Below are 14,462 nucleotides of genomic sequence, written 5' to 3' on the forward strand. Positions count from 1 at the left end.
TATTAAAATGAAATACTTAAAGAAAAAATATAAATTTTAATGTATTAATTTTTTTGAGGGCATATTTAACTGCATAATGGATGATTTTTTAGTGCATTAAAGTCCTTGATATACTACGTACGTTCTAAAGAATCTAAAGTTTAATAAGTATGTATATTTATGTCTATATTTAAGTATATATATAATATATATATATATATATGTACATTATACACATATGATATATGCATTATTATAATTATACACATATTGTATTTGAATTCATCAAGATGTAAGTAAAAAAATTTCAATTTATTACTTATAAAACGTGCTATACACTATATCAGGGTACGGGGTAGGACTGTAGGAGGCGCCTAGTATTAAAACTTATCTCACAAAGTTGATCACCCCTTAGAGAGTAGGGACGCATATAAAGTTTAAGGTCAAAAAACCGTAAAAAAAATTATTTTTTTCTATAAATTAAGTAAGTACCTAAGTATTAATTATAAGGCCACAGATTAATCGTTTCACCAGGGTGACCCAAACTCCTTATAGTTATGCTCCACTGTGTGTAAATTTGAATTTAAATAAATCGTTTAAAATAAAAACGATTTTAATTATAGACAGTGCACGTGTCTCTATTTCGAAGTATAATATATTATAATAGTATTATATTCATATAAGTTATAAAAATCTAATATTTTATTTAAATTATTAAATTATTATAATATGCATATGATTGTTATTAAGTATTAACATACATCATATAATTCTATGTTAATATGTTTGTCAAGTTTGATATAAATAACTTAAAGTTATTGGTCTAAATATTTTGAAATTTGTATTGAGCATTGAAAATAATATTCGCAACAATCGCAACGGTGGAAAGTTTCAAGTTTCAATTTATATTTTTGAAATTTCAATAAAATAACTATTTTTTTTGCTCATATTATATACATGTTCAATTAGGTATACATTGATACATCATAAATTTGATTTTCTAACATACATAAAAAAAAAAATGAAAGTGTCTTCACACTATTTTTTCTCTCGCTCTAGCTAGAACTTAGAAAAAGTACTATTCAGTCTTAACTCTTAACAATAATAATATTCAGTAATTTAAATTTTTTCAACTTTAATATACATTAGAGGTTTGTAATCAATTAATATAGGTAATCCATTTTTCATTAATCCTACAATTCCTACAATAAACTTACCTATATATATATATATTATATACACATACTCTTAACTTAAAATAATGAAATAATGAAATCAACGAGATTGTACACTGCTTTAATAGTTAATGTAATTTGTTGTACTAAAAACGTTCCACGTACATTTAATTTAAAAATACCAAAAAAAACACGTAATTTGTTCATTTGAAGGATAATTGTATATAAAAAAAATGACGTGAACTAATAATGAAATACTGGTACCTACATAATAATATACCTATATATGTCGACTAGTCGACATGTGTTGTACATTGACTGATTGGACGTATATATGGTTGTTCGATCTATATCTGCTTGCGATTCGAAAATGGAAAAAATTATTGCAATTTTTTCTGATACGATGTCTCATCAGATTAAGTATAGGTACTAGAAATATATTTTATATAAAAAGCGCGTGACTGGATAACTCTTAAAATTTAATTTCGGATATTCTCGAGGCATCCGTAATAGATTATGATTGGTAATTATTATGACGATAAATTTAATCCGTTGAACTGATTTTCTTCCGGCACTTCTTCCACTTCCCAATATGAGATTATTTATACGCCGCAGTGTACAGGTACCTAAATAGTACTTTTTAATTTAGAGAAGTCAGTAGAGACCGTATATTATCAACTGCCTGGTGAAAACTATTAATGAGCGATGACTACATTAACAGTATTATTCAACAGGTGTATTATTTATAAAGACAGACGAGCACAGAAGTGGTGCCTACATTTAGGCGTACGTGCTGTTGAGATGTGTTTGAAACGCATTCCTTAAATATTTATAAGGTTATAATATCGAATCGTGTAAAAATACGCGGTTACATAATATTATCGTAATTTTTTGACAAATTAACGAGCACATTATTTATTTTTGTCTCGACGTCTCACGAAACGACGTAAAAATTATGCCACTGCATGTACCTATATAGTGGCTATAGAAATTCATTATCTCCCATCAATCGTCATTCTAACCCATATAGGTCCTTCGTCGAGTTCGACATTTGCACCCCGATTGCGAACGTCATCGTGAACACGCAGCTTATATCCAAGCAGCGCCTAAAGTGGTGACACCGCGTGGTGTGATATAAATGTATAATCGCTGTATATATATTACCTATACACCGAGAGCTCTGCAGTAAATTATAAACGTACAGCGGCCGCGTACACGCGTCATTACGAACAGGAAATAACTGACACGAAACACGCATATTATACGACTCCCATTATCATATAATTATATAGAATATGGTGTGTGTGTTATTATACGGTGTATAATATAATATAGGTACAAGAGTGTGTACGGTATACGTCCATTAATATTTATAGTGTATAATGTTACTATCGAAATTATCGCGTATTATATACCTAAAAAAAAAAAATAGTCAAATCGTGTAGCCGCCGCCGAGCTTATATTTAGTAGCAGGTAACGATATTCACTGTCATAACTACACACACACACACTCCGCGCTTAAATACAGGTGTGTATACCTATATCATTATATTATACACGTGTCAACGAGCGACCGAGAGACCTGTGGAACTCGACCGTATATTATTATATTATACACTGTATTAATATAATAATATTAATAGTACAATTACCTAATAGAGATAATAATTACATTGAGTACGATCGTTTTCTTCGATTTAAAGAACAAACGTATACAACTGTGTAGCCTTAGCGTCGTCGTACGGGTTTTTTTCTCTGTGTTTCTCATTATTATTTTTTTAGTCGTCATTCGACGACCTTCCCTTTCGCTTTCCCTGTACGGCACGGCACAATGTGGTTCAACCGCAGTAGTTAATAATGTATTCATTATTGTGTCATCACCGTCGGACGGTTAAAATTATTAAAATATATTCTATACTATAATACTAAAAAAATAAAATCGTCACTCGTTCGGTTCCTGAAAAACGGATATAATATGTATAACACTGACGTATTGTATCTGCACCGCTATATATGGTATTTTGCACACCAAAATATGTAAAACCTTAAGTCTCAAAAGTTACGACGGGGGCTAAACCCAGCTGCCATGACGCGAAACCGACTGGACCAGCAGAACGTGTGTTTTGGACGTCGAGTGACGCAGTCTGGAGTTTTTTTTTATAAAGACGATACGTCATACGTATTATATAATTATGATTCAGGTATGCAAATAATGCGGTGTACGAGTCATGATAATATGGTTGTATCGTTTATACTCGCTATTATTATTATTGAGATTGTATAGTAATCGTTCTCCCCGAATCCGGTGATATCTGCAAACGAGTGTAATAGTATAAAATTAAAAAACGACTCCTTAAAAAAAATAAAAAATCCTGGCTACGCGCCTGCTCTTCGAGACATAACGACATGATGATCTGCACAGCTGATCGGACGATGTAAAAATTCAAAATATTTTCAAACCATTCGACGACGAGCGGCCCGAGTATAAGGCGCGCACGATAGTAAATCAGACGTTATAGCTCGTGGTCATCGCGGAGGTTATGTGGGGTGGTGGGGAGGGGCGGATAGCCAGAAATACCCCTCCCCTGGCGAGATGCGTCGTCCAGTCCGCCGGCGTTTACTCACCGTTCTATTTTGTTGTTGTTTCATTTCCTCTCGTCGTTTGCGTCATGCCTCTCTTTCGTTCTGTCGAGGCGGTGACGCGCGGCGCGAAAACGCGCGCGCCCACCCGCGGTCGAGCACGCCAACAGATACGCCAGACACACGCGCACCGCCGCTTGGACGTACCGCACGTCTTCGATCTCGAGAGTGATCCGCAAACACGTGCAGCGCGCGATGATTTCACTGGAAAACATACCGCAAGGTAAGTACACTGCACGCGTATTATCATCATTAACAAATAATAATTATAATAATTAATATTATGTTATCGTAAATATAATAATTAAGCGCCGTTAATAAAAATATTGTACACCGAACCGTTTTGTTAGTGATCGTTACGTATAGGTACGTACTCGTAATAGGTACTCGGTTAGTAGGAGATTATAATATTACAAACGACCTTTTAATGATGATTATGATTTACGTTTACATACATTTTATCAATCTACGATTCATTAAAGGATAAAAATATAGATAATAATAATAAAAAAAAAAAATTAAAATATAAAATATATACAATACTTAATGAGTATAATATACTTGCAGTGTAATACTATATTGTTTATTAAGGTTTGTTTAAGGTTATAATAATGATAAAAAGCCAAATCAATGAAATACATTTCTAAATTTAATTTAAAAATATTTCACATTTTTACAATACCGAATACCTACCGATGAATTCATAATATATAAGGTTGTAATTAAAATTAGAAATTAAATGTACGCGCATTTAAAAAATGTTTAGAGAGGTCTGAAATTTAATATTTCTATGTAAAATCCATCGTTTATTAAATTCAAATTTTGGTAGTAATTGCAATATTATTAAGTAGGTATATCCGTATAAACTGTACCTATAATGTGCTGTATGATTATATAATATTAATTATATTCGCGCCCTAATATGTATACAATACTTACACATTATACGTCTATACAGATAGGTAGGTAGGTACATAATAATTAATTACACCTACAATGTATTGAAATCATTAAGTACCTGGTTTTTACCTGTATAATAATTATTATATGAAATACATCAGTCAACTCTTGTTATGACGAATCTCAAAGGGGATGGAAAGAAGTTGAGTTTTATTAAAAATTGAATTATTTAAAATTAAATACTTAAAATACTAATATTAATAAAAGAGCCTATATAAAATATGAACTACAACATTTAATAAATTAATCTTTTTTTTAAACATCTGTCATTTAAGTTTATTTTTTGTTCCTTATATTTTCAACAGTATTTCGCTAACTTTATAGAAAAAGCGCCATCTTCCATATACTTGTTTTAATCTAAAATTTTAAGAACGTATTTTAATTTACTTTTATTATAGTGAATGCACTGAACTATTTTTTTTTGTTTTTACCGCAATACAAATGTTATTTGTGTACCCATTCGAAATAAAAACTAAAATTTGTTTTCCCAAGAAAAACGGTTTATTTTATATCGAGTTATCAAGAGTAAAATGCTATTGAGTTTGAGTGCAATGATAGTTTCAAGTGTATTATAGTAGTTCGAAATTACAAACAATTTGAGGTAGTGACGTTTGACCGGATCGTTTCACGGGGACAGATCAAACCATCCACAGTGGGTAGGTGGACGGACGATATTAAGAATTTAAACGCCCGAAAATTGTTAAGAATTTTAGTTGGAAAAATAAAAACAATTTCAACAATAAAACGTGAAAAGAATTAGAGAAATTAATTTGTAGGTATCTACTGCTCAATTCGTGTAAATATATTTTTTACAGTGCTGTAATTTATTTTTATTATTCATCGACTCAGTCCTAATAAGTTTCGAATAGTATTTATATTCTTAATTCTATATAGGTACTTACTTAATATAGTAAACACCAGAAGGTCCTACAGCGGTGGTTTTCATAAGCTTTGGATGTTATGCATTCAGTGACTAATAGTTAATCCAGCTCTAAAAAAAAAATAATAATATATGTATACTAATAGTAATATTGTATAGACTGCTAGTAGGTACCTATACCGTATAATAGTTTTGTGGTAGATAATTGCCTTATTATAAATCGTTTGAATAATTAAAATATGTATGTTTCTATATTTTTAGTTTGGAAGGTTTGTATTTTCTTATTAGATTTGTTTGTTTTAATGACTAAAAACTATTTCTGATAACAATCAACTACTATAATATTTTTTATAATTAATTTATAACTAAACTATAATTAATAACTACATTATATTAATATTTATTATTTATTATTATATTACTATAAAATCAAAGTACATAGCATAAAATGAACATCATTATTTTAGCTAGCATTAGCAGTTATTACTAGATATAATATAGGTAGATATTATGGATAGATGCGTAGTACGTATAATATAGTATTTACTTATTGTGCCGCTCAAGTCGTATGTGTCATAACTCATAACTATTTATTTCTAGAGTATGCAACTATAATTCAAAAACAATAACAGATATTTTTAGTACCTATTGCACCAATCAAGGGCGATTTCTATGAAAATTAATTATTTAATAGGTATACATTAACGACACTGAACTACCTATAAGAGTGTTATATTATTATAGCATGCAACTTGTGATATATTTTTATATAATGTCAAACAGTGTATACCTAAAAAGCCTAAAAATTCGTTAAGATACCTAAATACAATTTAACTTGTATTGTTAGTTGGAAATTTATACGATTCAATAAAAATTTAAACTAATTTTATTAGTAGTATTGATTATTCTATAATGCGTTTTAAAATAAACAACAGCTATTTTTTTTTTTTGTCAAGGACAAAAAGTGAGAAGTCTCAATATCTATTAACATAATGTACATAATACATTACAAAAAAATAAATATCATTATATGTCAATAATATTTTGATTTAGTTTATATTTCACATTTAGGTACATTTGTCATTTCTGTGATGTATAATATTATGCCACTGTCAATAATATTGTGAGTTTCCAGTGTTTCCACAATCAATTACGATAAGCCACAAGCCCACGCGTATCTATACATAATATAATATAGTATCTGTGTCTCGTATTAAAAGTGTCATATTAAAATGATAAATATAATATCAATTTGATAATAAATGGTACACATATAATTTATAATATTACAAAAAATTTCGTACGATTTGTATTGTATAAAAATAATGTTTTTATATCAATTATTATATGTTTATTAAAATACATTTTGTTATTCACTTAAATTATAAATTAATGCTTTAAGATTTTCTATATAAAATAGTATACTTAAGTACGTAAATCGGGACATAACAATTTTGCTGAAGTATAAAATACATAATGTTATAAATACTTCTATGAAAAATATTGTTGATAATGTGTAAATAGAAAATATAATAACTTATAAAAAATAATAAATAGGTAAAGCATTATTGAAAATGATATAGGTAAGTATACTGTATAATACATTTTATTGGCATATACATTACAGTAAAATTAATGGTTACTATTAATCATTAGTTGGTAATAATAGATATTATATAGTTTCATGAAAAATATATTACAACAAAATTATTTTTATTGAGCAAACAAAAAGCACTTAAAAAAATTAAAAATAATGCAAGGAAACATGATTCTAACTATTTTTTGGATCACTATTAATTAATGCTGATGAATATTGAAACACAAGTTATGATACTAATGTTACACTGAAAATCGTGGTTTGAATGTCTATTAACCAACTTATATTTTAACTTAGGACTACAACTGAACCGGAATACAAAGTTTAATGAGTGGATGAGTAGTTACCTACCATCAATTTATTTGACGACGAAATGAACCTTAAAAGGATGCTACACCCGCATGCGTTGTCATTATTATATTACATACCCATAGGCCATAACATATTATTGTATGTTCTAGAATCTAGATAATCCATTTAACTCTATTATAATATTAAAGTGAACTGACTTGTTATCGAATTTAAAAGTAACCATATTATCTAGTAAAGCTTGTAAGTAGCTTTTTTATGTATCGATTTTAAAACAAGTTATGATTATAGTATTTTAAACAATTTAGAATTTTACATTTTTCATAAAACTCGTTTTAAAAATAAAATATAAAAAAATTTTCGAGACTCATTAGATGACAACACATTCTACTGTATCATTTTTAAGATATTTAAATATTTGATATCAATTTAAATTATAAGCTGACAGGCTTTTATAATTTATTTTATATTCTAATACAATTTAAGTGACCATATGGCGTGGAGCTTAGGAGCATGTTAAAACTTTATCACGTGTGTAAATGTAAAATATACAAGTATATTATATAATGTATAAAACAAATTGTCTTCTGCATTTCCATGATTGACTATACCTAACTCTCTGTTAAATATTTACTCAACATAAAAAATTTATTAGAGAAGCCATTTTAAATTTGATAAATATATTAATTTTCTGCTTTTAAACAGTAGGACAATGTCTTAATTATACTTGTTTTAAGACTAATTATATTTAATAAAGCACCTACGTTTATGTTTATAATAATGTTATTATGATATTAATTTTAAATCACAGGTAGGTATTCGGCTTCTTCTAAGTATTATTATCCCAAAATTTTAGAACAATAATTTGAATATAATATAAAATCATGTTGTATCGAATCACTGATTTGAAATCAGAATGACTTGATAATATTTTGATTACAGGTATATCTAGGTGATAAATAATAATATAAAAATTTTTATAAAATAAAAAAACAATAAATTCAAACCCATTTTAAGTACTTACAAACGTAAAAAATTATATTTCAATGAAAAGTACCTACAACCTATTTATAGTTTTATTAGGTATTTAGGTATTTTAAGAAACAATAAACACATTTGATTTAAAATAATGTTTTGACTTATCGTATATAATATATATGATGTATTAGTATCATTAGTTTTCTTTCGTACTGCTTTCCTGAAGTGTACGCAGATTTATTCAAAAATAAAAATAGGGTATTAAAAAAATATCGGTATTTAATCGAGTTATTTTATCGAGAATTTGGTATATTGTTTTAATGTAAAGATTGTTTTCCGAAAAAAAAAATATTATTGTGAAACCATATAATTTTAAACTTCTGTAACACAGTTTATCTATAATATCTTCATTATTTTTCATACTTCTCAGCTTGCAAAATAGTTCCTTCACATTTTTTTTCTTTGTTATCAGTTATTACTTATTATATTTGCGAAGAATTAATATCGAATAAAAAAGTCGTAAAATGTAAATTAAAACGTCATTGCCTATTTTTATTTCATTAGAAACTTTAATTAAAAGTCATGTTAATACATTACATTATGAGTACTTATAATATACAAGCATTCAGACTGACAATAAAACATAAAATTGACGAAACCTTACTTTTACTTTGCTATATTACAGTGTTGCTTTAATTTTATAGTACTGTAAAAACACCGATTCAGAATAATATATGAACAATTAAAAAAGGTGATCATAAGGCAAAATCATCAAAACAAAAATCGCAACAACAATTAATTATCAATCTCTGTAATCGATATAGTCGATTTAAAATATAGTACTTGAATTGTTTAAATGCTATAAAAAGAATTTATTATTTTATATTATAGCTCATAAATACCTTACAAGCGCCTATATTATAATAAAAAATGTTTAAATACATAATTGTATAAAACATTTTTTTTTAAACTATGAAAGATATATACTTTATGATTTATGAAATTATGAAACATATTTTAATCGTAGTATGAATCGTTAATTAGTATAATGTTCTTAAAATGTTTAATTCAAATGAATATAATAACTTAGTTTCTAAATAGTAATTTTTATAAGCTAAAATAGGTGTCATTTGTTCACGCATTGATATTATGTAGTTGAGATATAATTGACAATAGCAACAGTGTTTAATTAATAAAACAAATTTTAAACACCTATTAATAATAAAACAAAAATTACATCACAATTTGGGATATTAAACGAATTTAAAATGAGGCATTGTCTTACACATTAAAATAATTGGCCAACTTGTTGTTAATTAGCTTTTTTTAAATAAAAATATTTATTTAAAATTTTGCTGTACATATTATAACGTCTAGATAACAATTATAAATAGCTTCATGTCAACATGAATACATTGCATGCTTAAACATATATAATTGTACAAGAAAACAATTACAATTATAAAGATATTTACGTGAAATTTTATAAAATGCTTAAATTTATCAGGTATTCTCAAAGTTAACTATGTACCAAATAACAATAAATTTATTTTGTTGATAGTAATTTAGCAAATTGAGTTTAACGTTATTATGTTACCTGTATATTTTGTTATTGTTTAGAATTAGATAATACTTGCGCGTATACTTAATATTTATCGAATATATTATACCGTCAACCTACTTTTTAAGCATTTAATTAATATTCAAATTAGAAACATAATGTTTAATACCTCGCCATTCAATAACGGTTTGATAAATTTTGTAGAATTAATTCAATCTTGATTATTTATATGACAAAATAATCTATAAATTAGTTGAGAGAAAAATGTTGATGATTTTTTACGAAAAAATAAAACAATCACAGTTTATAGTATATACTGTAATGATCAACAATGCATCCTTTGAAAACCGTAGAATATGAGTTGCTGTTAAGGTTTCGAGTGTTTCGGTTACCTTGTCATTCAGTATATGTAATTTTAATATATGTGTTAAATTTGAATTCAATAATAATAAGCATTGTAGACAAAAAAAGATTCTGAGTAAACGAGTACAGTATCTAATGAGCGTCTATTTGTATGTATATTTTTTTTGATTTATTTATACTACAATGAGTATTTATTATATTTCTTTTTCATACTTTTGAATTTGCTGTAAGAAAAACTAATGGTTTTTAATTTTTGTATTACAAGAAAATAACAAAATCTATCGACAGTGTGAAAAGGTAGTTTTGAGTAAATTCCTGATTCAATATGAATACTAAGATTTACAGTTCTTAATAGAAATATATACGTATATACTATATACTATATACATATGATACTAAAAATTATCGTTATAAAAGAAGATTGAAGGGTTTTTATTGCCACTTAAGGTGACATCATATCCAAAAAATTTACTCATCATTTTAGAACCAATTACTCTATTTCTTAAATAAATTCAGCAACTAATTTACATAATATTATATTATTATTTATTATGGTATTGTTGATTTATTAAAAAGGTAATAATTTTTAATGAATCATGAAAGGCAATTTTTAAATATAAATACCTACTTATATTTTATAATTATTAAAATAAAAACTAAAAATTAAATGTTATAAAGAAATAGGTATAAAAAGCCTTTACTCCTAATTACGAATACCTACTGGCTACTGAGAAAATAATCCACCACTGTTAACTAGTTTCATATACCAAAATAACAAAAGTATGTAGGTATACGTCTATATTGTTTTCCGCAACACGATTGTGTTCGTTTTACTTTTTACATGAAAAAATGCAACACGATTGCTCTCCATGGTTGTTTATAATTTTTCTTCCCAATCTTACATGCTTAAAACTAACAACAAAATTAAATTGTTGGCTTTGTTAAAAATTGTTTCACATTATGACATCAGTACACACAATATACTATTCAAAAATATTAATAAATAAAATCTACATACACCATATAAACGCACTTTATATCAAACACTTGTTTATTGTATAGCTTTTGAGATTCATGAAGTTTTGTTTCTTTATTTTATACATATTGAAAAAATAAAAATACTCATTATGCCAATTATTGATGTTTTTGGAACGTAATTATGTTGCGTTTTTTCTTAGTAAAAAATGAAAATGGGTGCAATATTGTGTTGAGTTCAGGTCAACTGCAGTCAAATTATTTATTTAAAAAAAACTTTATGTAATGTAACTTTGGTCACTGGTCAGTGTGAAATGGAATAGATCTGGCAAATATAAGCAGGAAATCAGTTCTAAAAGTCAACAGATATATTAAATTAAAAAATTCGCTAATTATTTTTACACTGACGTTACTCGTGTCAAATGTCATTTTTCCTTCGTGACAAATAATGTTTGATTCAAATGCTTTGGTACATTACTAATGTAAGATTTGTTTATTTTCTGTATGGTACCTACCTGTATCATAATTTGTCAATTTCAGTTTGATTCCAAAATAAATTTTAATAATTAATTGAAAGTAATAATTTAAACTGAAAATTATAATAAATAATTAAATACTTGACATAAATGTTTACAAAATGATTCAGTTCAAAAGATTCATTAACAATCGATGCACCTAATAATATTTAGGTATAATATTATATAAAATATACAAATAGATAATATTGTATTATGATATTACGTAGTAGTTTTTCGTAATTTATAAAACACTTCTATACAATTCTTAAAGTTAATAAAATGTATATTACATTTTCAAATTTGAAACAAACTAAAATTTGTATTAAAAATTATTTTCAAATTACGAATTTTTCTAGTAAAATAAAATATATATTATTATTTATTATACCTATTACGATAAATATGTATACAGAAGAACAAGAATCAAATAATATGTTATTAAGTTTATTACAAATTAATTAAATTAGTTATTAAATATATATAATTAAAGTTAAAAATGCAGTTAATAGTTTTTATTCATAGTATATTACGCTTAATTTAAATTAAAATCTATTGATATGTTTGATAAAAAAAAAAAAATAATATAGAATAATGATTACACCACAGAGTAAGAATATAGGATTACACTCAGCTCTGGGTGTTGGGTAAATGTATTTTTATATATTATCATTACCATACCATTACATTTTCATATGGGTATTACCTATATTCGTATTTGTTTATAATTATTATCTCAATAATACAGTCTTAATACAAATAACAAACATAACAAATTGTTATTAGTCATAGATAATTTTTTAAGTTCATGAATTATGATATATGTACTATGTATTAGTTTTACATTATTACTTTAAAATTAATATGGTTCAATAGGTTAGCAACATACCTATATATTTAGATATCTATTTATTTTATTAGAAATACTCTTTAGATTTTTTTTACCTAATTGCGCAATTAGATATTAACAAATAGTACAGATAATTATTAGATTTAGTACAAAGTGTTTGAACCGTGTAATTTAGGAGCTACCGGTAATCTAAATATTATTTTTAGAACATATCCAGTAGGTAGTAAATTAATGTACCTATGTGAATACAAGTCTGAAAATTATTGCAATTTTCCACACTATAAATATATATGTATTTTAAACAATATAATAACATTTAACATATTATTTTTATAAAAATTACAAATTTAGAAGCTAAATAAATAAAACAATTCATTATTTTCTAACTAATTTATAATTTAACCAATAACATTTTTTTTAAATCATGTAAAAAAAATATATTTAATATTTAAATGTAAAAGATTAAAAGACAAAAATTACGTCAAGTATTTTAATTTTAATATTGTATTAATTATTATGATTAACATAAGTACCTATGCATATTTTCTTATATACCTACTAGTACCAGTTGTGTATAGAAAAGGAATTGGGTATCCACACAGACGTTAATAGTTGGTAAATAATATATTTTTTTACGTCTTTTAACGATCACAAATTATTTGAGAAACATAATTGATATAGTGAAAACTGAAAACACAAGACAAGTATAAAATACAGTGTTAACCACAACAAAATAGTTTCGAAATCGCAATTTGGTAACTCAGATATTTAGCTCATTAAGTATGTAATTAGACAGATGAATTTAATAGAACCATATTTGATTACATGTGCCTTGTGTCTATTATTTTAAACTGCATTGTTGTAAGCGACAAAAATGTATATAATAATAATACACGTAAATAATTGTGGCAAGTGGCAATACTTCCCACCAACTTTTAAATAAATGAAAGGCACCAAATTATTTTAGTGTGCAAAGTAGTAGAGTGAATCTGTCATTTAATAATTGATCTCATTATCTCAAAATAATAATATATTAGACATTAGTGTACTACTGTACTCACATTAATACGAAATATAAAATTTACCAAATCAAAATGTGTATATATTGTGTCGAAATCTTTAAAGACAAGTTTACATGAAGTAAAAAACTAGAGATGCGTCGTTCGCCTTTATATAAATTGTTAAAATACTTAACTTTAATCGGTACGAAAATATTTAGTATTTAAATTGACTACTTCTTGACGTCCCATTATGGAAATTCCCGACAGGTAATTAACATTTAATATATTAGTTGTCGGATTGCCAAATGAAAAATATTTATTTAATGTGGTTACAAATACATTGTATACAGAATGATTCTTTTAACAGTTCACAGAAAACACACACTATCATAAAAATTATAAAGTTCTTAGAAAATATTTTTTTTTTTACATGATTTTAAGTTATTCCTGCAAATAAAAAATTTGAAAAACAATTGTTGCTATTTTTTAATTACAAAAATTTTAATTTCTTATTCTAAAACAGAATAGTTTTTTTGGAAACTTCGGTCAACATAAAAATCTTATTTCAAAAGTATAGTTAATTAGCTAAAGACATTAAAGTTCAAAATTAATTAGAGCTTAAATTGTGGAGCGGAATAACATAAATGTATACACTGCTAAATGTTGATCTACTATTTCG

The 14,462-nt window shown here is 26.0% G+C and overlaps 1 protein-coding gene across 1 annotated transcript in view; it reads left to right on the forward strand.

Annotated features, from left to right (window-relative positions):
• Positions 1–3,852: 3,852 nt before the first annotated feature.
• The window catches only part of LOC114127872 (alpha-tocopherol transfer protein-like), a 40,663-nt gene continuing 30,053 nt past the window's right edge, over positions 3,853–14,462 (forward strand). The window contains exon 1 of the mRNA XM_027992211.2: positions 3,853–4,017. Coding sequence (XP_027848012.1) covers positions 3,990–4,017 — 28 coding nt within the window. The 5' untranslated portion in view covers positions 3,853–3,989. The remainder of the gene's footprint in view (positions 4,018–14,462) is intronic.

Source organism: Aphis gossypii, chromosome X (genome assembly GCF_020184175.1).
Source record: "Aphis gossypii isolate Hap1 chromosome X, ASM2018417v2, whole genome shotgun sequence".
Taxonomy (NCBI): Eukaryota; Metazoa; Arthropoda; class Insecta; order Hemiptera; family Aphididae; genus Aphis; species Aphis gossypii.